General features: G+C 39.8%; 13 protein-coding genes and 1 non-coding gene across 14 annotated transcripts; 8 read left to right on the top strand and 6 right to left on the bottom strand.

Moving 5' to 3' along the window:
* Positions 1–139: 139 nt before the first annotated feature.
* On the top strand, positions 140–1,303 carry MAP1 (methionine aminopeptidase MAP1; the record flags this gene model as incomplete). Its single annotated transcript, XM_018366814.1, has 1 exon — positions 140–1,303. One exon carries the CDS (start codon positions 140–142, stop codon positions 1,301–1,303), a length of 1,164 nt encoding a protein of 387 aa, XP_018220653.1.
* A 127-nt stretch (positions 1,304–1,430) lies between these two features.
* On the bottom strand, positions 1,431–2,249 carry GPN3 (putative signal sequence-binding GTPase GPN3; the record flags this gene model as incomplete). The annotated part of the gene is made up of 1 exon (XM_018366813.1): positions 1,431–2,249. The coding sequence occupies one exon, from the start codon at positions 2,247–2,249 to the stop codon at positions 1,431–1,433; it is 819 nt and encodes a 272-aa protein (XP_018220652.1).
* Positions 2,250–2,558: 309 nt separating this feature from the next.
* On the top strand, positions 2,559–3,524 carry ARV1 (sterol homeostasis protein ARV1; the record flags this gene model as incomplete). Its single annotated transcript, XM_018366812.1, has 1 exon — positions 2,559–3,524. The coding sequence occupies one exon, from the start codon at positions 2,559–2,561 to the stop codon at positions 3,522–3,524; it is 966 nt and encodes a 321-aa protein (XP_018220651.1).
* Positions 3,525–3,641: 117 nt separating this feature from the next.
* CSC1 (Csc1p) lies at positions 3,642–5,984 on the bottom strand (the record flags this gene model as incomplete). Its single annotated transcript, XM_018366811.1, has 1 exon — positions 3,642–5,984. One exon carries the CDS (start codon positions 5,982–5,984, stop codon positions 3,642–3,644), a length of 2,343 nt encoding a protein of 780 aa, XP_018220650.1.
* A 317-nt stretch (positions 5,985–6,301) lies between these two features.
* VPS34 (phosphatidylinositol 3-kinase VPS34) lies at positions 6,302–8,929 on the bottom strand (the record flags this gene model as incomplete). Its single annotated transcript, XM_018366810.1, has 1 exon — positions 6,302–8,929. One exon carries the CDS (start codon positions 8,927–8,929, stop codon positions 6,302–6,304), a length of 2,628 nt encoding a protein of 875 aa, XP_018220649.1.
* A 215-nt stretch (positions 8,930–9,144) lies between these two features.
* Positions 9,145–10,131, top strand: LIP2 (lipoyl(octanoyl) transferase LIP2; the record flags this gene model as incomplete). Its single annotated transcript, XM_018366809.1, has 1 exon — positions 9,145–10,131. One exon carries the CDS (start codon positions 9,145–9,147, stop codon positions 10,129–10,131), a length of 987 nt encoding a protein of 328 aa, XP_018220648.1.
* Positions 10,132–10,274: 143 nt separating this feature from the next.
* FAR10 (Far10p) lies at positions 10,275–11,714 on the bottom strand (the record flags this gene model as incomplete). Its single annotated transcript, XM_018366808.1, has 1 exon — positions 10,275–11,714. One exon carries the CDS (start codon positions 11,712–11,714, stop codon positions 10,275–10,277), a length of 1,440 nt encoding a protein of 479 aa, XP_018220647.1.
* Positions 11,715–12,303: 589 nt separating this feature from the next.
* THI7 (thiamine transporter THI7) lies at positions 12,304–14,121 on the bottom strand (the record flags this gene model as incomplete). The annotated part of the gene is made up of 1 exon (XM_018366807.1): positions 12,304–14,121. The coding sequence occupies one exon, from the start codon at positions 14,119–14,121 to the stop codon at positions 12,304–12,306; it is 1,818 nt and encodes a 605-aa protein (XP_018220646.1).
* Positions 14,122–14,711: 590 nt separating this feature from the next.
* On the bottom strand, positions 14,712–16,676 carry TOP3 (DNA topoisomerase 3; the record flags this gene model as incomplete). Its single annotated transcript, XM_018366806.1, has 1 exon — positions 14,712–16,676. One exon carries the CDS (start codon positions 16,674–16,676, stop codon positions 14,712–14,714), a length of 1,965 nt encoding a protein of 654 aa, XP_018220645.1.
* Positions 16,677–16,945: 269 nt separating this feature from the next.
* EST1 (Est1p) lies at positions 16,946–19,024 on the top strand (the record flags this gene model as incomplete). The annotated part of the gene is made up of 1 exon (XM_018366805.1): positions 16,946–19,024. One exon carries the CDS (start codon positions 16,946–16,948, stop codon positions 19,022–19,024), a length of 2,079 nt encoding a protein of 692 aa, XP_018220644.1.
* A 292-nt stretch (positions 19,025–19,316) lies between these two features.
* BNA5 (kynureninase) lies at positions 19,317–20,678 on the top strand (the record flags this gene model as incomplete). Its single annotated transcript, XM_018366804.1, has 1 exon — positions 19,317–20,678. The coding sequence occupies one exon, from the start codon at positions 19,317–19,319 to the stop codon at positions 20,676–20,678; it is 1,362 nt and encodes a 453-aa protein (XP_018220643.1).
* A 325-nt stretch (positions 20,679–21,003) lies between these two features.
* Positions 21,004–21,136, top strand: DI49_3743. Its single transcript has 2 exons — positions 21,004–21,041; positions 21,100–21,136. It is a non-coding gene; the product is annotated as a tRNA-Ile (tRNA).
* Positions 21,137–21,649: 513 nt separating this feature from the next.
* On the top strand, positions 21,650–22,225 carry CDC42 (Rho family GTPase CDC42; the record flags this gene model as incomplete). Its single annotated transcript, XM_018366803.1, has 1 exon — positions 21,650–22,225. One exon carries the CDS (start codon positions 21,650–21,652, stop codon positions 22,223–22,225), a length of 576 nt encoding a protein of 191 aa, XP_018220642.1.
* A 1,781-nt stretch (positions 22,226–24,006) lies between these two features.
* On the top strand, positions 24,007–26,457 carry ECM22 (Ecm22p; the record flags this gene model as incomplete). The annotated part of the gene is made up of 1 exon (XM_018366802.1): positions 24,007–26,457. The coding sequence occupies one exon, from the start codon at positions 24,007–24,009 to the stop codon at positions 26,455–26,457; it is 2,451 nt and encodes an 816-aa protein (XP_018220641.1).
* Positions 26,458–27,285: the final 828 nt, after the last annotated feature.

Below are 27,285 nucleotides of genomic sequence, written 5' to 3'. Positions count from 1 at the left end.
TTTTTTTTTTTGTTTTTTTTTTTTTTTTCATTTTTAAAAAGAAAAAGCTGCCATTATTGTTATTGTTATTATTATTATTATTAATCTTAAGAACGCTATTGTCTTTTCCAGCTACAGGAACCAAGAAGAAAAGCGTACGATGACCACCGCAACCACGACTGAAACTGCCTCTGAGCAAGCCTCTCACCCTGCCACGATATATTGTGCCGGTTTGCAATGTGGTAAGGAGACCTCCTCCCAGATGAAATGTCCTATTTGTTTGAAACAAGGTATTGTTTCCGTTTTTTGTGACACGGAGTGTTATGAAAACAACTATAAGGCTCACAAGGCCTTGCACAATGGTAAGGACGATTCGAAGAGCGCTTACGATCCTTTCCCCAAATTCAAGTATTCTGGTAAATTAAAGGCCTCCTATCCTTTGACTCCAAAGAGATATGTCCCTGAAGATATCCCTAAACCGGATTGGGCTGCCAATGGATTACCGCTCATTGAACAAAGGAATGACAGATTGAATAATATCCCTGTTTATAAAAAGGAGCAACTAAAAAAAATCAGAAAAGCATGTATTCTCGGTAGAGAGGTCCTTGACGCCGCAGCTGCTGAAGTCAGACCAGGTATCACCACTGATGAATTAGACGAAATTGTCCACAACGAAACCATCAAGAGAGGTGCTTACCCATCTCCATTGAACTACTACAATTTCCCTAAATCTCTTTGTACCTCTGTTAATGAAGTTATCTGCCACGGTGTGCCCGACAAAACTGTATTGAAAGAAGGTGACATTGTTAACTTGGACGTTTCTCTATACTATCAAGGTTATCATGCCGACTTGAACGAAACCTATTATGTTGGCGATAACATTTCTAAAGAAGCTTTAAATACCACTGAAACATCAAGAGAATGTTTGAAATTAGCCATCAAAATGTGTAAGCCAGGCACCACTTTCCAAGAATTGGGTGACTACATTGAGAAACATGCCACTGAAAACAAATGTTCTGTAGTGAGAACTTACTGTGGGCATGGTGTTGGTGAGTTTTTCCATTGTTCCCCAAATATTCCACATTACGCTAAGAACAGAACACCCGGTGTTATGAAACCTGGTATGGTTTTCACGATCGAACCAATGATTAACGAAGGTACCTGGAAGGACATGACCTGGCCTGATGACTGGACTTCTACCACTCAAGATGGTAAATTGAGTGCACAATTCGAACATACTCTGTTAGTCACCGAACATGGTGTTGAAATCCTAACTGCCAGAAACAAGAAATCTCCAGGTGGTCCAAGACAAAGAATTAAATAGATTTAAGCTCCTTTTTTTTTATAAAATATATAAACCAATAGAAAATAGTGTTTTCCCTGACTCTTGAATGGTGGCCACAAAAAGTTTTCAACTTTTCATATGAATTAAACGTATATACTATCTATAACTATTCTTCGACATCTATTTGGTCATCGGGCTCCTTTTGTTCTTGTCCTTCTGCCCATTGTGTAATATCGTCAATATACGATAATATGGTAGCTATACTGTCAGGATTATTGGACTCTAAGGGTAGAAATTGAACCATACCAAAATCGTCAACAAGATTAGCTATGCACTGGTTCAAACGTAAAAATTTAGGATTGGATTCTTGATTCATTCCATCGGTTTCCATCATTAGCATTGCATCGGGATTCAGAAATCTTTTCAGTTTTCTTTTATTAATATCACCCTTTATCAAATCTAATTTACTCAACACATTGATGTGGGGCAGTTCTAGTAATATCATCGCCGACATGGCGGACAGTGCACCACTAAAGAATTTCGAACTGTCTATCACAAATGGCGCTTCTAAAAGATATGTGGCGCAAAGGTTGAAATTCAATTGTTGGGTTAAATGACGTACTATGTTGGGTAAAACAGGGATATGTGTGTAAAGTTCAATCTGACCGGGACAGTCAAAGATCAAATATTCATCATTGAAATCCCCGATCTCTTCATCAAGCCAATCCAGATTTTTCAAAAGGTATTCGAAGCAATATATTAACGCACCATTGGGGCCCAAATCCATCTCTTCCATGACATCATCTATAGAAATTAAATCTCTAATATCAATAGTAAATTCGTACTTGGTGGCCTCTGCAGCAGGATCCAAGTTCACAATATGAGCTCTTCGTCCTATGGTTTGCATGTGCGATATGATAGAATTGCAGAATGTACTTTTGCCTGCACCTGCAGGCCCTAACACCATAGTACCAACGCGCGACATGTTATTGTTGTCTAGTAGTACACTTGATTAAGTACTTGTTTGCAGTGTAAATGCTTCACCTGCTTTTGGTTGCTTGGCCTCTCTTGCCTGATCTTTCAGCTCATCATCTATAAATTTTGGCAAAATTTTTCTCATTATTTTTTCAATTTTCAGACAGCGGGCTAAACTGTATTAACTAATGTGGCTATTTATGATTTGAAGTAGTAAAATTAAAGCTGAAGGATTCTGCCTTCTTATTTATATAGGGAGATTCGTAAGATTGCGAACGAATGAAGCATTATAAACAGTAGATATTAGTTGCGGTAAAGAATGATATGCATAACGTGTATGCAGCCTGTAGATTCCCTCTATACGGTGTACTCAAATGACCACATACAGTTGACAGACTGTCCATTCTGCCAAGAGATAGTGGATAAATATGTGGAGATTGACAATGTCCTGTTATTCATTGATCTTTTATTGTTGAAACCAGGTGCATATAGGCATTTGGTATTCAACTCTTTGGAATTGCATCTAGCAAAATATCCAAAGGGAAAAACGTTAAAAAATTGCCAATCTTTGTATGATCGTATGCAAGTTCTAATGTTTAATTTCAAGAACTGGTTTTGTAAATTTGATAGATTGAACCGCCTCTGGCTTTTGCTATTATCATTTGAGATTTATTTAACGTGGGTCACCGAGGAGAGTAAATACATTTACTATATGAACCGTAACAATAATGACGGTAAACTTATTATGCTTTCAAAGAACTTACCAGAAACTTTCAAATGGGACTCGACCATAATGCGTAACACCATCACAAGTAAAGTGTTTACCTGGAGCCCATCATTACAGTACCTTTACTTCGCAAGTTATTGTATCCTTGATGTTTCATTATTTCACACACTTACTCGGCGCTTCATACTAAAAAAGCTGCACTGGGGCCAGAACTTTGTTTATTCGAAGGACATCATATCCTATACGATCCTGTTATCATATGGGGCCAAAATTTTCCCCATTTTAATGTTAATTTGGCCTTATGATACCCTCATTTCAATGAGCATTATAAAGTGGGTGGCCAACTTTTACATCATCGAATCACTAAAAATTGTTACTAAACTCTCCTACTGGAGCATCATAAAAGTCTTTATAACTGTTTCGTTCGTACGGTACTGTTTAGTTAAGCCAGTACTTATATTATTTGTGGCCAAATTCAACTTTTCCATTATAAAAAATTTAATATGCCAAGAGTTTATGTTACTACTACAGAAATCAGGAACTTATTTACTTTTATGAAAGACCATAGAAGGAACTAAGCATTAAATACTCTTATCAAAAAATAAATAAATACTATTTCTTCGTCCAATAACAAAATATAAAAATATATCCATATATATATACCTTTGTGGTATTTTAGTCTAGCATCGGACCCTCTAGTTCACTCACAGCGTAAGGGTAAGCATAAGATTCTTCGCCGCTGATGGAGCTAACCAGAGAATTATCTCTTTCGTACTCTCGAATCGAACTTAATGCAATATATTGCGATAGAGGCAAGTAGTTCTTTTCAAAATCATATAGGAAACATAATGTTATCACTGGTAGGGGGAAGAGGCAGGATGACAAAACCCATCCTCCTTCAAACCCTGTCAGTGTACCTACCATGGTCAACTGGAACAATAGCAATCCAACGATAATTCTTCTATAAATTAAAGGCCATACTTTCCCTGTCGAATGAGGCAAATGATCTGTCGCAAAGATCAATTGATATTTATAAACATAGAATCCAATGATAAAATACGCCAACCCCGATGCCAGAATTTTTGTACTCATAACACTATAAATTAGTGTTATAATCAGAATTAAAATCGGCTGTGGTAACTGTAATCCAAAATTAAAAATGGGTGGATTGTAGAGTTCGTTCCGTTGTCTAGGAGTTTTAGCTTGGATTTTCACTAATGGGAAGCCAATTAAACTACCAACCAAAAGCAACTTAAAGGGGAACATACCAATACCTTGTAATATGATTAAATCAACATAAAACAATGAGAACTCTTTGACCGATGTAGCAAGTTGATAGGCGATTTTTGTAGTATCACTGAGATACGCCCAATAATTAGATGCGGTACCTGCTAACGTGAACACTAAGAAAAGATTAACAAAAATATAAAAAAAATTTTTGGAAACAAGTGAAATCTCCTCTTCGCTATATGATACTAAACCTTGGTATGAAGTCAAATATTCATAAAAGTAAGGAATGACGAAGTTGAGCAAAGTAAAAATATAAGTTGGTACTAAACCGGTCACGATGTTGGCGGCCCATTGATGTTCTTTCAACAACTTTCCCACACTTGGCCAGAATTTTGAAAGGGTTTTCAAATTCAGTAAAGTGGCTAGGTATGACACTGGAATAACCAAAAATAAACTTGAAAGTCCTATGAATACAGTAGTGGAATAAACTTTTGTTAAACGATCCTTTCTAGAAAGGCAAACGTGGTCCCACTTAATATCATGAGGTGCAGGTGCCAACCTGGTTATAAAATAATGTACCCTAGGGTCTAACACAGCTTGTGCCGCCATCTGGGCGTTAGCTACAGAGTCCATTGTCACAAATGCGGTAGGTGTTGCAGAGTAGTGTTCCTTTCTTGCCTCTGTAATTTCTAGGTCAATAAACTTTAGTTGCTGCTCTAAATATTCTATAGCATCCACCTCCTTTCCGAACATACCACGATATCCAGTTTTCATTTTCGGTCTTTCTCCCAAAGAAATTTGAGAGTATAGTACACCATCGTCCTCATTGTGATCGTTTGATGGGGTTGTTCCTTYATGTGAAGGCACGTTATTTTGCTGTGTTCCTGTTAAACGATAATTCTCTGAGGATGGTTGTCGAGTACGTAGCTCGCTTGGACATTCTGCGTACTTCTGTTCTAAGTTTCTGAGGATTTTTTTCCGACAATGGAATAGCCTATTCAAGGGACCCCATTCTCGACAAATAGTGATTGATGACACAGTACCAATTTTCAGCTGTTCAATTCTTGTCTTTAGAGCATCCGAATCACGAAGCTCTATTGGAATACCTGACAGTCTAATTGTTCTATCAGTAATGGTATTTTGTTTGCCAAGGTATGCTTGCCTAGTATTCACAACATGCTTTGTTTCGGCGACCATCATTTTAATTGCTATAAAGGTGAAAAAATATGTGAAAATAACATACATCCAGAGGTACACATTCGTACGTTCAGGAGCTGAGTGGCCATCATCATCGCCGCTTCCCTCCATAACTCTTTTCACTAGACGTATGAAAGATTTATCATCATCATCGTTACCATCATCAATTTTTCCTGTAAAATGATACCTCACTGGAGATATAACGCATAAGGAAAAGAAACAGAAAATGGAAACTAGCTTAATGCACATTTTGAAAAAGCTTAAGAACACATACGCATCTAAACCTGCATATTCCAAAATTTGTTCGTCCCCTATTCTATATAAGACGGCCAGCCAACCAAATAAACTTGACTGATTCCAGGATGGTAATCGAAGATTTCCCTCATCTTTATACCTTCTGCTTGCATACAATCTTGGCCACTTCTTCAACAGAATAGAGAATGAAAGTAAGGCAAAAAGGCCCAACAAGGTAGCAATCGTTAGTTGCGTCGTTACTACCATAGCGGTGGGTTTCCTAAAATCATGGGCCTCATTTGGTAGTGTATCGAAATACGACCCTGCCGACATGAGATTTTTAATATGAGATGACATCCAGTACTATTCTATTGTACAGAATAAGCATTCAATGCTAATCTTGCCTTTATAGTTTCGTATTTGTTGTCTATTAAAGCGTTGAGTTATCAAATCCACATAGTTATTAATGTTATACTAAAGGGAGGCGTAATTTTGCAAGATTATGAAAAACTAATATATAACCTGATTTTTGTTTTTTTTGTAACTGTGAAATAAAAATACAAAAATAATACAAAGTATCGTTATTTTATTGCATGCATTGTTGAAATGATATGTATATGTCCTTAGTAGGTAGAACAAAGTCCACTGAAGAATCGCGATTTATTATTTATCAATTAAGCCCGCCAGTATTGAGCAAGGTTATGTAAGTGATCGATCACGATAGGTAGTAAAGCATTTACACTGTCATTGATTAGATTTTGGAAATGCACCGTGGCATCTTCTTCGGACATATTCAAATTGAATCTTTCTCTTACACGTAAGATGGCACCATTGGGGTCTATTCTGATATCTGGTATGTTCGACGTTTTCATTAATTCAAATAGGTTTAAAATTAATCCCGCATTTCTTCTTAAAATTGAGTATGCCACAAAGCAGTAGCTACGAAATTTATCGTAGTTTGATGATTCCGCACCTCCAAATGCTTCTATAATTTGAGGTGGAAGTTTCATTAAAGGTGGAAAGGGTTTAGGGTCCTGGCCTAGAATGTAACCAAAGTCTGCGTGAAAGAAATGCCCATCTGGGGTGACTAGTAAATTGTCTAAATGTCTATCTCCCACACCTAAAATGTATGTGATAACACAATAACCAGCACAGGATTTGACAAAGTTGTCTAGTACCCAATCCTGTACGCCCAGTTCAGTATTCTTATCGGGATAGTGAAGCCTTAGATAAGGAAGAATGCCATGATGTTTGCTTAGTATACTAGCTAATGTATCGTTAGGAATGAATTCAATAGCACCTTCTTGTGGCYCCGTAGCTAGGATCTTGTATGGCGTTAATTTCAAGTCCACATTTTCGTTCTTTAGTAACTCATTCATTAAGCTAATGATTTGTACTACCAGCTGATCTTGCCTTAAGTCATCGCCAACTTTGAACATCAAATGGTATGGTTGATTCAATGTCGTTTTAAATGTTATTTTCAATGGCGACAAAGAACTTTTAAATACCTTCGATGTTTCAGGAGAGACGTCGCATATTAACACGTCTGGATCTAGTGGTAAAGAAATTGGCCGTACTTTGACTAGTGGCCTAACTTTTGTCTCTAGTAAATGTACTAACAACTCCATCTTCTTGGCTGTGGTATCCTTTAGCTTTTTAATGACTTCACAACATTCTCGAAGTATGTTGATTAATCTGATTTGATCATTTAGTATATTCCGAGATTTTTTATCTAATCTACTCCAAAAGGAATTTAGAATCTGATCTAAATAAGGCTTGTCTTCTGATTCAGATTTCAAATACCAATAAAAAAAGTTCCCCAATCTAGGGTTCACCAATGCTCTCCTAATTAAAAACTCGGCTAAAGGCGAAATCACAATGGGTAGTGATTCGGTTCCGGAGATTTCAGAACCGCTTGAAACGGACTTCAGTAATTTTTGATTAGCATGTGATGTTGAAAGTGACATGGAATCACCCAACAGCTTTTGCGAAGAAACTGCGTCTACAATGGTAAATTCACTATTAGATTTGTCGGAAAAAGTAGAAAGGTTTTCGAAACAGACAGCTTCTACCAATTGCAATAGATACAGTTCTAATTCCTTGTCAGATGCTTTTTTAAGCCTATTTACAGCGTATGATCTAACCGAAAGATTTTTGAATGTTGAGCCTAACAGTTCCAAAGCATCATCTATATCAATCTCGGCCCATGAATCCATCAACTCCAAGATTTCTACTCTTTCCGATTCTTCTCTCAGATTTGTACTTTGTAATAATTTTGTGAGCGCTTTTTTATTGTTCATGAGGTAATATCTATACTTCCATATGGAACCCTTCTCATGCGCGGTTAACCTCGTGCCTGGAGGATAGTTGATGATCTTATTCAAGTAGTCTCTTTTCTTAATGTCGGGTTTCACTTGTTTATCCAAATTTGCATTTTTGGACGTCCTTTCTAGTCTCCTGTACTTTTCTTCTATTGGATCATTGTTAGGTTGGTCAGGGTCGTAAAATTTCAGAGTAGAGTGATATTTATTTCCCAAAGAAATTTTGGTTTGAGAATCGTTCCTATTTGGTTCTCGTAAGTCGGTGCTCAGCCCAGGATTGTTCTTCAAAGTCGGGATATTTATTTGGGTATTCATGATTTCTCTCTCAGTGAACACAACAGGAAGTTCCAACATGGGGAACTCTAGATTTAGTATAAAAATACCCTGAGGCCAGGTCCTTTTTTCACGTTGTTTTCTCAGCTTATTTATTGTGATTTCATCAAGCCACGGAAGTCTTGCAAATTCACCCTGGAAATATTTATTTAAATTTTCTTGATCTTTGTTATCAGTAACTACTTCACAGTGGTCAATGATATCATAGCAAAACTTTAATGATTCAAACCCTCTCTTTAGCGCACAATCCACCGGATTGAAAATGCTTGTCTCCAATTGAAAGAATGAGACTTGCTTAGACCCGTCATATTCCCACAAAACTATACGCAAGTGACTACTAAACGTTAATTGCTTTATGCGTATGGGCAAAGTTAACCAATAATCCCAAGTCCTAGAATTTTTAAAAGGAATATACGGTGAGTATACTGGAAGCGTCAAATTTCTATTTCTTTCCTTATCGAACACCTGTAATGATACAACTAGATCGCTATGAGGAAACACATTGGACGCTACCAATGAAAGTTCAGGGTTCAGAAGTTTCTGGGATGGCTTCAAAAGAGGTTTCTGACCTTCCAATGATTTAATTTTCACTTTCAAGGGAATATCGAGGTCCTGTGACACACAAAATGTTATGTTATTTAGGGACATTGGCAATAATTGAAGAGTCACTTTAAACACTGCAGGATTGGAGGCGTTCTTCTCGTTTTCCTTTATCTTTTAGTTGTTCTCACTTCAACACTTGTTGAAAAAGTATTGATATCGGGTCTACTATACACCGCATTAAGAATTATGCACATTCATTAAAAGGACGAACGGAAGGCCCTTATGGTAAGACTCGATTACGTTACTGTAAGTTCCAATTGATGTCGAGATACATTCAGCGATCGGCGTACAGAACTTTTAATGCCTATAAGTGGCGGTGCTTTAGCACGCAATCCTTTGCCTTTAAGGAAATGACACATCCTATAAAACCATCTGCACAAATCCTCAGACATCTACAATTCACACAAAGAATACCCTTTCAAGAAGGTCTGGAAATACAGGAGAAGCTCGTCAGAGCAAACTTAGATATCAAGGACATCCAATCCAAGATYGAGAGGAAACTTATTCAATTGGATGAAGAGCACAAAGGCACAGCAACGATAAACGACAGCGAAAAAAAGATACTGGACAATATTATGGCAATGAAACCCAACCCAATAATATTAACATTTGAGTTTGAACCAACGTATACTGGTGGGAAAAGAATCAAGAAAACTATGACACCAGATCAAATAGCTAGCTATGAAAGTTTTATTCCAGAAACGCAAAAGAATAATCCGAAACCAAGATTCGTTCAGGTTGAAAGAGGTGGACAGGTAACATTCCATGGGCCAGGCCAAATTGTTATTTACATTATTTTGGATTTAAAGACATTCCACAATTTCCCTGCGAAATGCTTGGTTTCATGTATCGAACAGGCGACTATCAAAACATTAATGGATACAAAAATGAGCAATGATTCTGGTAAATCCTTGAACTTAGATGCTGTAACGACTAAGGAAACTGGGGTTTGGGTTGAAAATGGCAAAAAGAAGATTGCCAGCATTGGAGTACACGTCAGACGTTCTATAACATCGCATGGAGTAGCAATAAACGTCAATACTGATCTATCGTACATGAACAATTTCGAAATGTGTGGTTTGAAGAGCACCTCAACGACTTCAGTCAAGGAGCAACAACCCGATGCCCATGTCGATGTACAAAGTATAGCAATTAGTTTCGTTAAAGAAATGACAAAACTGCTGGGGATAAAGACCTTGGAAAGAATGCAAATTGATGACATCAATACACTAAAAAACAACCAGTGAAATGAATAAGAACTGCCATACTCTCTTGAACTTGGACAATGCTCAACATTTACTTGTGAATATCTATTATATGTATACGTATATACGCCTATGTATACATTAACCTTTGACTCCGAAGGAGGAGTATATTTATGTTTAGGATGCTAGCTTGGAGTGAAGAATTTGAACACGATAGCTATGATCCCAATGGAAATTGTTCCAAATGTCAATAACGTCAAGTGATCACTTAATGATTTTTTGATGCTAAATCTACCAACATCGTTGGGATTCACGCCTGGAACACTTTTTGTATCATGTGCGTCTTTATTTTTCTTGGATGCAGTTAAGGGTTCTTGCCCTTTTAGTTTGTTCTTTTTCAGTATTTGTGAGTTCTTATATCGTTCGACTTCTAACCTGGTCTTCAAGTCTTCTATTTCCCGTTCGATATTCCTCTGTTTTTCATTGCTTCTTCTTTTTTTGACTTCGAATGATTTCTTGGAGAACATATGATCTCTTTCTAACTGTTTTATTTGGTTTCTGTTTTGTTCTATGATTTTTTCATATTTTTCTGATAGCTTCCTTCGTAATCCGTTTTGTAACTTTACTAATTGCTGGTCATTTTTTTCCACCAAAAGTTTATTTGTGTATTCCAGGTGAGTTGTATAACTAATTAAAAAGTTTTCCATGGACTGTAGCTTAGAATTGTCGTATTTGGAAAACGAGATTTCAGTTGCTAATGTCTTTATTACGTTGGATAACGTGCTGCTTGTACCAATACAATTATTGATGAAAATTCCACTGAGTATTTCTGTCTCGGAACCTAAAATAACTTCTTCCAACTCCAGGTTGTTGGAATCACCATATATATAACTTGTTATAGCAGCAGCCTCTTCTCTTTTTGAAATCGTACCACAGTCATGAACATCAAGGTCTTCTTGAGGGATTGGTGCTTCTAGCAAAGGCTGTACGAAGAGCTCTTCCACTGTGGCACTTATCTTACGATGCTCAATCTTCGTATCTATATCGGTTCCCAGGTCTATCACGTCGCCAACTTTGATTTCTACGTCATTTGAACCAATTCTGTGCCCATTAATGAATGTGCCGTTACTAGATTTCAAGTCTCGTATATATATCTTCCCCGTAAGGGGATCACAACTCAACAATGCATGATTTCTGGAAAGTACTCTTGAATCGAAATTACCATTATCGGACCTAACCTGGGAAAAGGCGTGTGAATCTAGTCTCTTGCCGCCCCTGAGCGATGAGTTGGAGTTATTGTTGCTGTTAGCAACAGGTCTCCCCAACTTCAGCCCGTCCGGTTTGAATGGTACCATTACGTGCTTCCTTTCAAAGGTTCCATTTAGTGAAGTGAGAACTAGAATGTAGGTATATTTTCTCCTTGGTGTCCTTGAAATGTTATGCGGAAGGAAGCCCTTTGAGAAATCACTTTTTCTTTTGTCATATTTGTCTGCTAGTCTCTTAGGTGAGCTATTCGATATGTTACTCAACTTCGTATTTTTGGGTATGCTGTTATTTCTTGTGTGTTGCTTGCTCGGAGAATTGGAGTGTTCCTCCTTACTGAACTCTGGTCCCGAATCAGTCATTGGACTTGTTTTTGTATATAGGTTCCAATATACCAACGACCGTGGGTTTTGTGCTGGGGGTACTGTGTCTCACTTACCTATATTTTGTGTTTGTAGTTCTCGTGAGTTTCAAGAGCAAAATTTCGAATTACTAGCCGGTACTGGAAACAAGTGAAATTTCAAAAGTCAAGCACTAAGAGCGCTGGGCCAAAAACAAATAACAACTATAAACGGGAGAGTGAAAGAAGAAAGAAATAATGGAAATGAGTGGCTGGGAGTAAGTTTGGTCTGGACGGGCCGTAGCTTCTCCCCTTAGCAAATGTTTTAAATGCCAAAAGACAAGATAGGAAACAAAAGAAAAAGCAAATAATAGAGAGAGATAGAAAGAGTCTTTGTAAATATGATGAAAATTGCTATTTTGGTTCAAATTATTTGATTTATATATCTATTGTACATGGTTGTTTGAATGAGAAGAGCTGATAATGATGAAAAAAGAGAACGAAGAAAAAATCTTGTGGTAAAAATGAATTAGTGCATGAAGCTATTAAGAGATAAGGATAAAGTTTTTTCTTTGGTATTTTAAGTGTTTTATAATGTTTTCTTTTTTTTATTAGTTGGCTCTTTCACTGGCGGTGGAAGAATTTTTTTCATCTTGCTTTTGGTGAACTATTTCAAACTCGTTGGTGTTTTCAGAGCTAGTCTTGGCCAATTCAGGCACTTCTTCGTCGGATCCGTCAGGTCTGAATTCATGACCAGTGGTGTATCCTTCACCTAATGTGTAAGCAGCAATTTCTTCTTCAGAAATTTCGCTGAATGGAACCATGCCCTTCTTTCTTGCTTCTTCGTCAGTGAATGCACCGTAGTAATCCTTGTCATCGTGTTTGACAACGATCTTGATAGGGAAGAGTAGACACAGTCCCCAGTAAACAAAGAAAGAGATCAAGAATGAGAAGAATGAATCACCGTAGAAGAAGTTAACAATACCAGTGTTGTGGAAATAATTGTTATTGACTTCCCAGGCAATACCAGGTAAACCGGGAGTCATACCACAAACCCAAGCGACGATTGCTCTCCAATTAACACCCTTGCTGAAGTAGTATTCACCCTTTAGAATAAAGGCGTTGGTGATAGAGTATTGTCTCTTTCTAATCAAGAAGTTATCGCAGATCATGACAGAGATAATAGGAGTCATAACGACACCGAAAGAACTCATGACAGTCAAGAAAGTAGACGAAGAGTTGTAGAAATTCCATGGCAAACAAGCCCAGGAGATACACGCGGTAAAAATAGCACCTCTCTTGATATCGACATACTTGGGCAACAAACCGGCTAAATCCATACCACTAGCGAAACCACAGTTAGAGATGGTGTAGGCCATTTGGGACATGACGAAGGAAACACCACAGAAGAAGGCGCCGGCACGGGCACCTGAAGAATAGTTTTCCTTTAACCAGTAGTCAAAAATATCCATAGGCATCCACAATTGTGTACCATATAGCTTTTCGGAAGTGGAAGCACCAATGACACCAAAGACTGGAATCAAAGTGGTGGGAATCAATAGAGCACAGATGGTACCGAGCCAGATGGCGGTTTGGGAAGAACCGAATCTCGAGTAATCACTTTGGTTGGTGGAACCTGGAGAGACGGAACCAAACCAGTACGAAATCATGTAGACCCAAGCCCAGGCCTTAGTAGAACCGGTGGCGGTGGATTCGGTGGACGTGAACAAGTCACCAACACCGCCAGCATGGTGGGTCAAATAGATCACAATACCCAGCATGGAGAAAAAGGTGGCCACACATGACCAAATCAAAATGTAGTTCATGTGGTAAGGCTTCATTAGGTAGCAGAAGGCAGTGAGGACGTGGAAGATAATAAATCCGATCAACTCTTTAGTGGTCATGGCGACACTGGAGGACAAAGTGTTACGTAAATGCAGATAGTGATGAGACCAGGAATCTAAGATCATGTTGATACAAAGACCACCCAACCAAGCGTTGGAACCGTAATTGACAATACTCATTAAGACTCTGATGATGATACCGAAAGCGGAACCATTGATACCGAAAACAAATCTCTGAGTCAAAGTGTAACCGACCTTCCAGTCGTAACCAGGACTCGAGTTGGCCAAGGTGAATACGATAGTCAACACATCACCGACAATAAACGTACCAATAGTCTCTGGATAACTTAACCCGACACTTAATGCAGACGAGGCACTAATCCAGGTACCAACGGAAAAGGACATAACCCCCCAATATGCGAAATTAGACCAGAAACCCCATGTTTGATTTTCCGCCTTAATAGGCTGCAAATCCGGATTCTTTAAAAAACTGATGGAGTCCCTATCCTGAACAGGAATTTCCAGATATCTCAAACCTTTCGAGACCTTAGCACCGAAACCTGAGATCTTAGCTCTGAAACTCATGATCGATGTATATGTAGTAATGCAATGAATTTAGAGTCCTTTGTCTGGTAGCTTGTTCAATCTATAAAGGAACCAACATCAAATCTGTAAAAGGGAAGTGGGAAGAGAGAAGAATATGACTTCGATGCTTTGAGAGATTATAGCCTGTACATATATACCAAACTTAGAAAAAGAAACGACAATACAATAGCGTCCGCAAATTTTCGCCTTTTTTTTTTTCTTCCTTTTCTCCACTTGACTACCCAAATAAGTTATATTAGCTGATTAGCAGACAATTAGCAGACATCTTGAATGAATCCTACCGTCTTCCATATAAACCAATATATGCAACCTGCAGAAAAACGCCCTTTGCTGCCAAGCGCATTCCAGCCGATGGCGACATCCCGTACATGCGTTGCTCATCGGCTCTCTTAAGCTTTCCATATGCGTTTGGCCGCCGGGCACAGGTATGCTGGTTAAGGCTGCGGCAGGAATGCACTTATGCGGCGTGCGGCCACGTCTGTGGCGGGCGGTGGGTGGTAGACGGCAGGCACGGGCGCCGAGACCGCGATGCGCATACGGAGAGAGCGGTCATATGCAGTTACGGGCCGCTACATGGATGTCTTAACGCGGTCATAAACTTGCAGCAGGGTATTCTTACAGCCATTCGTCTTGAGCCAGTACTTCCTGTACTTTTCGACTATGTCAGATACGACTTCTGCCCTGGAGGCGTGCCCATCGCAGATTTTTTTCAGGTCTTGCTCCATCTCACGGCGCTGGAAGGGCTTTGCGAAGGAGTCTTCGAGGCCGATGGCCTCGAAGCCGTGCACGAGGGAAACGCCTAGGGTGGTGGGCTGCAGGTAGGTTTCCTTGCCTGCCTTCTCGCTGCGGACGTAGTTACGTACCTGAATCTTGTCGATGTGCTCTGCGATGGTGGCATCTGTGCCGATGCCGTTGGCGTCCATGAGGATGATGAGCTCACTTTCGGTCATGGGCTTGGGTGGAGCCGTGGCGCCTGCCTTCATCTCGGCCTTCGCGATGTCCACAGGCGCGTGCAGTTCCAGGCGCGGCAGTTGCTTGGTGGTTTCCCAGCGTGCCCATGGGTAGACGTCGAGGAAGTTCCTCTCGAGGACCACGAGGCCGGCGGCGGTGAACCGCTCGCCGGCCCAGTCCAGCACCAGGGTTGTGGACTGGCCCCTGGCGTCCTCTGAGCAGCATGCCAGGAAGTGTCTTGCGACATACTCGTATATTCTTCTTTCGGTGGGGGACACGTTAGCGTCTGGTCCCAGACTGACGATGGGGTGGATTGGAGGATGCGCCTTGTCGTCATGGGTGCCACTTCGTGGAGGCTTGAAACGGTTGCCGCTAGTGTTTTCAGGCAAAAGCAGCGATGCCGCATATGCTGCCCATGCGGTTTTGCCGCCCGCGTTGGGCTGATCTAGTTGCGCCTGCTTCTCCACCAGGGTCTTCAGGTCCATTGCCTGCGGGAAGCTATCGGTTTCCGTTCTGGGATACGATATGAACCCTTTTTGGTACAGCTTTTCCGCCGCGTCCAGCGACTGTTTGGCATTGAGTCGCAGATACCGGGCACAGTTTTTCTGCAACTCCACGGTGGTCAAGGGCAGCGGTCTGTACTTCGATGTGGGCTTAGACCGMAAGTCGACCACTTTTGCCACGTTACCAGCGGTCTCGATGCATGTCTCGTAGAACGTCAGCACGCTTAGTCGGTCGAATAGGTGGCCTCTGTCCCACTGGAAGGTCGTCACCCCGCCGCTGTCCTTGTTTTCTACCACCAGCTGGATGTACCAGAACTCCTCCGGTACGAAATTCCGTATTCTCTCGAACCTGTCGACGACAAATCCCAGCGTCGGAAACTGGCACGTACCATACGACACGACCTGTGAGTCGTTCTTGCCACTGCGGGTTCTACCGCCATCATTGCTTGTGACGGGTTGGCTTCTTAGTTTATTCCGCAGCGTTTCTGTCAACAGCCTGGTAAACGTAACACCTGCTCGAAGATCGATCTCGATCCGCGTCCCCACGGCATTCACACTCTTCATGTCCAACCTATTTGGGTTTCTTGCTGCGTTCAGTATGTGTTGTCTTTCCAGATGCGAGAAAACCGCCCGGTATACCTGGTCGTCTTCTATGCGCCTATTGCCTCTCTTGGCCTCTTGCCATATCTCCCAGCCGATGTACTCCCCTTCACGGTCGCAATCCGTCCATATCATCAAGTAGTCTGCGTCCCTGGCTTCTCGCTTGATGTTGCTTGCGATCTTCTTCTGGTTGTTATTCATGATCTCGTTCAGTGGCGCATCGAATAACTCTTGGATTGCGCATTTCCCCCACCCGTGCGAATCATGGCTGAAATCGATCCCTGTCAGGTGGCCCGCAACACTAGTCATGGTCACTTGACAGTCGCCCCCGTTTCTTGCAAACGGGAACCCACTGAACATGAAATCATAGTTCTTCACATACATATAGCCAGAATCCCTTGATGTAGATCTGCCACCTCCTAAGATCTGTGAAACCGCCTTCGCTATGGAGTTCTTCTCGGCTACACATAGTACTTTCATTCTCCTTAGTAGTCCTGCTTTCTATATCCAAAGGAAACGCACAGCTACCACTTTCGTCGAGCGATGCCCTCTTTACTTGTAGCTGCTAATTAGTCTTCGTGTGTTCCGTTTTTTTTTTTTGTTTTCGCGTTTACGCTATTATCCTATTTCAAAAACATGGAAAACGTAAACATATTAGTAACACAATCGTCTTTTATAGCCACACCTCAAGACAACAAAGCAATCGAGCCGGTTGAGCACCCTAGTACACATGTGTGCTGTAGTAGATAATGGATAATGAAGAAGTTAACGAAGAATATCTGAGGTCACTGTTCAAGAACGTCCGTGTGCATGTAGATGATCATCTGACATCAGGCCATATATACGATGAAGATGCATATATCACCTTCGGATGCTTCCTAGCCGGCATACATCACAAATTCAGAAAACTTCTTGAACTACTGCTTTTGAGACAAGAGGAAATGCATCGTAAGAAAAACTACGATCATATTGATGATACCGTGATACCGTTGCTGCTGAAGCTTTTGTGGTCTCAAATTCACGAGCCTGTCTTTCAGTGGTTCGAGTGCTGGTTCTTCAAAATCGTGCGATTAGACAGCAGACATCGGTTCAGGCTATTCGGACAATTCCATAAGAAAATGGTGTTCTTTTTCAAAACTACACATCGGTATTACTATGATATCATCGAATGTTTCTTTGCGAGATATGATATGAATTCAGTGGTTCCACCAGACATTTTTACAAAGCTGAACTTAGTTCAAGGAACAAACAAAAAAGTCGTATTAGATGCAACGAATCCGTTGAAATTTTCTATCGTGATTTCGTTTCAAAGATGTTTGATTAATATAGGTTCTACGCATTCCTACAAAGCAATCCTAGACGAACCAACCGACAAACCCAAGAGGGTTGAAGACTTCAAAAAATCTATTAGGTACCTAACCATCGCCTCACTCTGTCTCCCATCCGTTGGAGATACTTACCTACAATTAGCCAAAATTTACCAGAACACCGGAAAGCTTTCGTCATATCTCTTTGAATTGGTACGAGGTTCATTAGTGAGGATTCCGTCCAAGTATGCGTTGAAAGGTTTAAAAGGTCTCATCTTAATTCCTGATTTCCCTGAGAGGAAGCTTTTAATGAAGAAATTAAAAAAATCTTTACCAAAACATCCAAAAGGGAAACGACTTCTTTTCGAAAATCGTATTATCTTGCAGCTTCTAACAACATTAGAGCATATCATGGTTCCAGCTTTATCGAGCGTATCCTGCACCCCTGACCGTTGGCTGCTAAGAGATCATTTACAAGCTGCTGTATCAGAACATCATTTGGGACATACGAACGCTATACTTGAAATTTTGGCTACCATGATGGGATTTTTTGACCTTATGTTTACAAATGAAGAAGGAAAAGAACAAAGGAGGAAACTCAAATACGTTAATTTGAGTAAATGTCAAGTTTCCTTTTTGGATTTCAGCTTCGATTTTATTGTCAGTGTAATAGATGTAGTGGTCAAACCTGCATGGCAGAAAAATGTGGAGAATTTTCAATATCTAGCGATTATTCGTTTGCTAATATGCTGGATTAAGTCATATAGATCTATTTTACAATATGCTCATCGGCACAGGAAGTTTTGTACTTCATTGGCCTCATTACTCAACGATTTGATGAATAGTCCCTTGAATTACCCAAAGTGCTTATCGAACCATAGGCCGAGAAGAACTTATTATTTTGAGGAAGACATTATGTTTAGAGAGTTCTCTTGTATAAATTTTGCACTAACTGACTTTAACGACGATCTCGTGTACAACTCCCCCAACATGGTAAACAATATAATCGGTTGTCCTTTATCGACCGAGAAAGGATCACTCAAAGAAGAAGGTATTTTGCGAATAAAAGCGATCATATTTTCCGGTATGAAATTTTTAGAGAAGAATGACACCGATATTAAATGGAACGTCAGCAAATATACCTTCGACCTAGTAGGCGCAAAAATTAAAGAAAGGCACCACATGACATTGTCCGAAATATCATCCAAGATAAACATAAAACCGCAAACAAAGCAGTGGGATTCATCGAAAAAGGTGGAGCATAGCGCGAATCAACCGCTACAGAAAAGAGCAAAAATAATAACAGTGACGGAATTAGAAACACATTTCGCAAATGTTCGACAAGCACACAACCCGCCACTCGAAAACAAAAAAAAAAACGTCTTGCCTAAGTCGGCAAAGCATGCCGTTCAACAAGAGGAGAGTGTTACAGACCCGCTATGCTCCATCCTCCCTACATACTCGGACGAAGCAAACGTGAGCGTTCAAGTACCAGAAACGCCTATATCAAAGGGCAAGTGAACGTGTAAAAGAAAAAGCTTTTGAAATAGTGACATGGTAGCATTCGGAAGTCATATTGCATTGTACGATCAATCAATATCATCCACGCCTCAGGTCTTCCACCCACCAGAGAATGCAACGCGTTCTTTTACATCGGTTATCAGTATTGACGAGCGCCCAACGGCCTCTCGTCGTTTTTAGTAGGTGACTGCGCTTGAAAAAATAATAATAATTGACCTACAAAATAAGACAGCATATATTATAAATAAATATACTTTTAATTCTAAGCATTTGACAAACAACCAAGTAAGCCATGGAAGAAGCATTGAAATTGGATAAAAAATATCCAGAAACTCTTAAGGATGAATTTAACATACCTACGTTTAAATCCATGGGAATATCGTCCGACAATTCGCCAGTGACGTACTTATGCGGGAATTCGTTGGGGTTAATGCCCAGATCAACCAGAGATTCAATCATTGCGGAATTGGATGCATGGAGCAACTGTGCTGTGGAGTCGCATTTTTGTCATCCTAAAGAATCCGAGGGCAAGACTCCCTGGGTAAACATTGACTTACCTATTCTGCCTTTGTTGGCTCCCATTGTGGGAGCACAGGAAAATGAGGTCGCAGCAATGAACAGTCTTACTACAAATTTGAATTCTTTGTTGGTAACTTTTTACAAACCTACCGAGAAAAGATTTAAAATTCTTTTTGAAAAGGGTTCATTTCCATCTGATTATTATGCGTTTTATAATCAATGTAAAATACATGGAATTTCGGAACCTGAGAATGTTCTTATTCAGGTCGAACCACGCAAGGGAGAGACTTATATTAGAACACAAGATATTTTGCACATTATAGAAGAGAACCAGGATAAATTAGCTTTAGTTTGTTTACCGGGTGTACAATATTATACAGGGCAATATTTTGACATTGGCCGAATAACTTCTTTTGCACACCAATTCCCAGGTATTTTGGTCGGATGGGATTTGGCACATGCTGTAGGAAACGTTCCATTACAGCTACACGATTGGGGTGTTGACTTTGCTTGTTGGTGTTCGTATAAATACTTAAATTCTGGACCCGGCGCTATTGGTGGCTTATTTGTTCATTCGAAGCACACTACACCTGACCCTACTAAAGAACATTTGCCAAGGTTAGCTGGCTGGTGGGGTAACGATGCTTCTAAGAGATTCCAAATGTTGGAGAATTTCGAACCAATTCCAGGAGCATTGGGATTTAGACAATCTAACCCGAGCGTCATTGATACGGTCGCATTGAAGAGTTCATTGGAAATTTTTGCTAAGTTTGATGGTATCAGTGAAGTCCGCAAAAGATCCTTGCTATTGACAAATTATATGGTGGAGTTATTGGAAGCATCCAAGTACTACAAGCATCCTTTTAAGATGGAGAAATTACCACACTTCTTTACATTACTAACTCCAACGGCCAAAGATGAAGACCATGGTGCCCAATTATCTCTTTACTTTGATTCAGATACTGGTGAAGAGGGCATCATGTCTAAGGTATTCCAGTATTTGCACGATCATGGTGTTATTGGCGATGCAAGAAGACCCAATGTGATCAGGTTGGCACCCGCACCTTTGTATAATACATTTGCAGATGTATACAATGCGGTGAACGCACTAAATCAGGCAATGAATAAATTGTAGGTCCCGCGATACAAAAAGCTTACGTTTATTTTCCTTTCTTGATATGAAGTATATACTATGGATTAAGCGCTTTTATAGTGCCGATCAATCCATATATCTATATATATATGTGTGTGCATGTAAGTATTGAACATCTTTCAACGAGACCTTTCCTTGCCCATATCATGGAGATATTTGCATTGATCATCCTCTTCCGGTGGTGGCACTAACTCTTGTACCGTCGGACGGAATGGAAATAAGCAAAAACTCGAAAGAGTAATTTTTCTGAAGGAAGCATTTTTTCGGCGGTATGTATCGCTAGGCAATTTTCACTTATTTCGAAAATGCTCGTGTAGCTCAGTGGTTAGAGCTTCGTGCTTATAGCAACATTCGGTTTTCCGAAGTTTCTGTGCCGAGGACCTTTCAAACAGGTCTTTAAAGCAACGCGACCGTCGTGGGTTCAATCCCCACCTCGAGCACTTTCTCTTTTTTATTTTTTTTTCAACTCATACTTTTTTTTGCACTTTAATCCATTAATCCCAGAATTTGATAGCAGCATATTGTATGCAATTGGACAAACATATTCAGCAGATTGCAACATATCATAGCCTGCATATCGCATTACTGTCGTTTTTGATTTTGGTATCTACCATAAGCGGGTAACCTAAAATGTTCAGGGCCATTCAAAATGAAACAAGATATGGGAAAAAGTAAAGTGATAAAAAAAAGCAAACAAGGTTGATTGATCGATGTTCGACAAGGTTTTGGAAAGAGTACAGGAGAACTGTTTTGATTAACTAGATTTTAGGCATACCAAAAAATATATTTCTGATCTTCTTTAATCCGTCATTTTTTTTTGCAACAAGTCCCTTTATCGCAAGAAATCATATTCGTTCTTTATTTTCCCGTTCTACTTTGAAAGAGACAGGTAATAAACAAACTAGAGAGAACAAGGCTCACAAAATAAAAAGAAACGTACTAGCTTTCATAAAATGCAGACTCTAAAATGTGTTGTCGTCGGTGATGGTGCCGTTGGTAAAACATGTCTATTAATTTCCTATACAACGAATCAATTTCCAGCCGACTATGTTCCAACAGTGTTTGATAACTATGCGGTAACCGTGATGATCGGTGATGAGCCGTACACGCTAGGTTTGTTCGATACTGCCGGTCAGGAGGATTACGATCGATTGAGACCTTTGTCGTACCCTTCCACTGATGTCTTTTTGGTTTGTTTCAGTGTAATTTCCCCACCTTCCTTTGAAAATGTTAAAGAAAAATGGTTCCCTGAAGTACATCACCATTGTCCTGGTGTGCCATGCCTAGTCGTTGGTACGCAAATCGATTTAAGAGATGACAAAGTGATCATCGAGAAACTACAAAGACAAAGATTACGTCCAATTACACCAGAACAAGGTTCCAGATTAGCAAGAGAATTAAAGGCTGTAAAATACGTCGAATGTTCGGCACTAACACAACGTGGTTTGAAGAACGTGTTTGATGAGGCTATCGTGGCTGCGTTAGAGCCTCCTGTTATCAAGAAAAGTAAAAAGTGTACCATTTTATAGTCATGTTAGTATATGCCCTTTTTTCGATCTATATCTAAATCTTTATATACACCTCCTATCCCTTTGTTATCGTTGTATTCATCTCGCTCAGTGTTGTTTTTGTTTAGATTTGTTTCACATCAGTACTGCCAGTGTTCAGAGTCGGTTTAGAGTCTGCTCAGGGCACATGAATGAAAGAAGAAAACGAGTTGTTGAGCCGTACCGCATGCATTCGCGAATGTTTGGCTTCTCACCCGTCAATAGCGAACGCGAAATTCACCAGTCTTACTACTACGTCTTCGTCTGTTTACCAGCCCAGTCCTCGTCAACATAAGAGCCCTGCTTTCTACTGCCGCTGTTATATAACATATTCGGTGCATACAGTAGACATGAATATGAAACCGCGTAACTTTAAAATCAAATAATTAGACGCCTTTACAACATCGTGTGCGATGTTTCATGAAAACAAGCTTGAGAATGCTGAGATCGAGATCACCATATATGGTGAGGCGCAAGCTAATGACGTTCTGACAAGATTGGGCGTTTTCTATCAAGCATTTCAGAAAAGCAGACCTCACTCCCTGTTCGCTTGTAAACGTCTCGATCTCCCCCAAAATGTTTTGTCTCTTGCCAGTCTTTACATTAAATTGGCAATGCTCGACAAAATTTGCCTGCTTTTTTTTTTGGGACAGCGTAAGCCACACATAAACCCATGGCGCTTTCAGCATATACCTACTTTATTGAGCATCTGATAGGCTTTATAATCGATCCTACGTCTAGACGTGTGTTTGACGAGCGGTCCTCAAAGAAGCTTTTTGATTGCAAGGTAACTTACTAAGAATTGCGAATAATTTTAGCATTCCTTCGTAGAAATAAATAGGTAACATACATACGTAGGCTGGGTGTTTAGTACATAAATCACTGCCCAAAGATGTGAAATACCCTATGGACTTCACTCGTTGGAAGGAAAGAAGCGGCGCTAGCAGTACTAAAACTATTTCTAGCAGGTGATATTCTAAAAGAGTACGGAAGATTAAAACAGCTACCTACATTCTACAAAAGGGTGAGGTTTTCCACATCACCCCGTCAGGCACTACTACATTTAACTACGTCGAAAATCTTTTCCGCAACTCTATGTTTACATCCTATATCATTTTTTATGTTTACGTACATCAGACCGTTCAACTCTAAGAGCCAACTTGAAACTGAAAAAAAAACAACAAAAATTAAGTAATGTGAAACACTCGTTAGGTAATCTGATATGGTGGCCGCAGCCCACACCGTACCAAGATCCGCCAAGCAGCAGGAGTCGTCCTGCCATTTGTACATCCAATTCAACAATCGCTTCAAAGCAGCCGGTTCCAAGCGACAAGACCGAAAACACCTTTGTGTGACTCGTTCCTCGTTTTCGTTGTGGGAAAATTCAAACGAGCGCGCTCGATAGGTTCACCGAAGGCAACTTTGAACAATAGACGGTGGCCGTCACCATTCGTTCATCGAATTTTTATAGCCTTTTTTAACTTAACGAACTCGTACTAACTAATAGTTTATTTCCCCTTGTTTTTTCCGTTATGATTGGGGAAAAGCAAGGGTTCCCTGCATTAACGATTACATCATCTATCAAGGCTAGTCACCGTGATCAGTTATTTTCCAAAGAGCAACAACTACGACCTCCACTTTTCAAAGGCACGAATAGCATTTCTTTTCAGCCTTTTTCTTTACATAATACAAAGAAGCCAAGTCAAAGGGTTTTCATTTAAGGTTTACATTCGTTTATCCATAGATCTTCATTTAAAAAAAAAATGACATCTACAGACGATGAGCATGCTGGGCAGGAAAGGGACGCTGAGTTGATTGAGATTGGAGGTAAGAGAGTAAGCAAGACTTCGACGGGCAAACGCAAGTTCCACAACAAGTCCAAGACTGGTTGCGACAATTGTAAAAGGAGAAGAGTGAAATGTGATGAAGGCAAGCCGTTTTGTAAGAAATGTACAAACATGAAATTGGAATGTGTGTATAGTCCCATACAACCAAGAAGAAGAAAAGATTCTTCGACATCAAAATTTGGTACCATCATCGAAGATGGAATGGACAGGAAGCATTTAAATGGTAATACAATCCTATTACACCAACAGCAACAGAAGCTTTACCATCAACAAGAGCAAGAGCAACTTCGTCAGCAACAGCACGTCCAACTACAGCAGCAGTTATTACCGCATGTAGGCACTGACGAGCAGGCTAATGCGCCAACTAACATCGCTCCGTCGGTATCCAACAATATGGAAACTCTTTTATTACCGCATCTGTTGGCAAATCTAGTAAACAACAGCAATAGTAATACTAACAGTAATACAAACGGTGGTAGCGAACTACACAACAATTTAACCCAAGCCGTGTCGAATACAATGAACAACAATAACCATGCAAACATGACCATACCGGGAAATTCGCCTTTGAATGTTCCAATAACGCCAAGTTTTCAATCAACAGCTATGAATTTGTCGAGCAGCCTTAACGGCTTATTATCACCAGGGAGGTTAAATTCTATAACAAGTGGAATGCAGCAGTCGCAGCTTCCACAACAACAATCGCAACTACCACAACAGCCAGGAACACAATCCCCGTTCAATAATCTTCCCTTTGACCAGTTGGCACAATTGAATAAAATGGGATTGAATTTCAATATGAAGAGTTTCAATACTTTATTTCCATCCGGCGCTGCTAACGGAATTGCTTCCGAGTTTCAAGAGTTATTTGGGTTAAGCAAGTTTGCCACATCTAACAATAGAGCCATCAAAGTCAGCACGGCAGAAGAAGCGTTGGCAAATATGCAACAAGAACAAGAGAGTAAAAACAAACAATTCACAAAGAATCCGCTGGACAATACCAACACAAATATCGTCCACTCAGACAACAACCCACTTCGAGAAAACGATAATAAAGTAAACGGTTCTGATACGCTCTCCAACAGCAAAAACTTGATGATTGACAATACAAGTCTTTCAATGAGTCCCACACACACGTTGACAAAAGCTACAATAGATCAAACAATTGCATCCCCTTCGACAGGAATATCTAATGGAACTTCTACGAAATCACTTTTGTCTATAACGGACAATAGAGCTTCTCTGAGGAATTCTCCCACCCTAAAAACATCACCAATGGGTGATCTATTGTCACACTCGGAAACTTTATCTCCACGCTCTTCACACTCTCACGCACACCAGCATTCCTCCCCTCATTCAAACACATCATCGACTTCACATCTAATTCCTGAATTAGTTGGCTTATCCAGAAAATCAAACCTAAACTTGATAGATTTGAAACTTTTTCATCACTACTGTACCGAAGTATGGCACACCATAACTGAAGCTGGCATTTCCGGCCCGGAAGTGTGGAGTACATACATTCCTGATTTGGCTTTCCATTTCCCCTTCTTAATGCATACGATTCTGGCCTTTAGTGCCACTCATTTATCAAGAACTGAAGCTGGCTTGGACAATTATGTATCTAATCACCGTTTAGAAGCATTAAGATTATTAAGGGAGGCTGTCTTGGAAATTTCTGAAGATAATACCGACGCTTTAGTGGCAAGTGCATTAATATTGATTTTGGATTCATTGGCAAATGCCTCGAGTAGTTCACCCACTGCATGGATTTTCCACGTCAAAGGTGCTGTGACTATCCTAACGGCAGTATGGCCCCTATCAGAAACTTCAAAGTTTTATAATTTAATTTCTGTGGACTTGAGTGATTTGGGAGAAGCCGTAGTCAATCAAAGTAACAATACCAACGATAATGACAGTAGTAATAGTGGTGTTAACAACAGCAATAACAATACAATATCGGAACTGGTGTGCTTCGACGAAGGTATAGCAGATCTATATCCTGTAGAAATTGATTCTCCGTATTTGATAACATTAGCATATCTAGACAAATTGCATCGTGAAAAAAATCAATTAGATTTCATGTTAAGAGTCTTTTCATTCCCTGCTCTTTTAGATAGGACGTTTCTAGCATTATTAATGACAGGAGATCTAGGCGCCATGAGAATAATGAAATCATATTATAAGCTGCTAAGAGGTTATACCACAGAAATAAAAGATAAGGTATGGTTCTTGGACAGCGTATCACAAGTATTACCACAAGATGTTGATGAGTACAGTGGAGGTGGTGGTATGCATATGATGTTGGATTTCTTAGGGGGCGGATTACCTTCCATGACCACCACAAACTTTTCAGCTTTTATGTAATTTACTAAAGAAAGCGTTACTATTTCAGTCGAGGCCTACCAATATAACGCTTTTCTTCATTCTGATGGTCCACTATCCGTATTTAGCGTTTTGAACTTTAATAGTGTCAATTATATAAACATATTCTTTTTGTTTAAGTTCAAATTACTTACTTAATCATCTGTGGTGCCGTTGTTTCATAGTTCAAATATTTTTTTTAGATTCCATAGGAAGAATACCCTATGCGTCTCATGGATGTGCAGCCGTAGTTCCTTAGCGATACGAACTTGGCAAGCTTCATGGAAATAAAAACTCAACCCATAATCCGTGACCCCAAAAAATTTAGATCATATTACTCAAGACGATGCTTAGCCAGGAAAACCACTTTTATCCTGTTGGAACAAGATGCTACTATTGTTTATATATTACTATTATCTACGGTGTTAATTTCGACGACACTTTGATTCTTAACTTACTGGTTTTGTAGTTTGTGTCATCTTTTAACACCGTATATAATAGTAATAGATGGACAATAGTTGAATCTTGTTCCAACAATAATAGTAATGTATGGACGATAGTAGCATCTTGTTCCAACAGTTCCAACAGAATTAGTGTGTTGATAATTAGTTAGTTTAGTAAGTTGTAATAATTAAGAATAAGCAGTTCTTTCTTATTATTATAAGAGAGGCACTGATTTTATCCCATATTAATAAATGAGTGTCTGAATACAACTATTCCAACATAGTGTGTAATGACCATTTAAATTGTATGATGATCTTTGGGATTCCATTATTTCTTAATGTTATAATATTACGTATATAGATTATACTAGAGATTCTCCTCATGGAT

Source organism: Saccharomyces eubayanus, chromosome XII (genome assembly GCF_001298625.1).
Source record: "Saccharomyces eubayanus strain FM1318 chromosome XII, whole genome shotgun sequence".
In the NCBI taxonomy this organism is placed as follows: Eukaryota; Fungi; Ascomycota; class Saccharomycetes; order Saccharomycetales; family Saccharomycetaceae; genus Saccharomyces; species Saccharomyces eubayanus.
The sequence above is the reverse complement of the archived record's forward strand: the minus strand, read 5'-3'. Positions and strand labels throughout refer to the sequence as shown.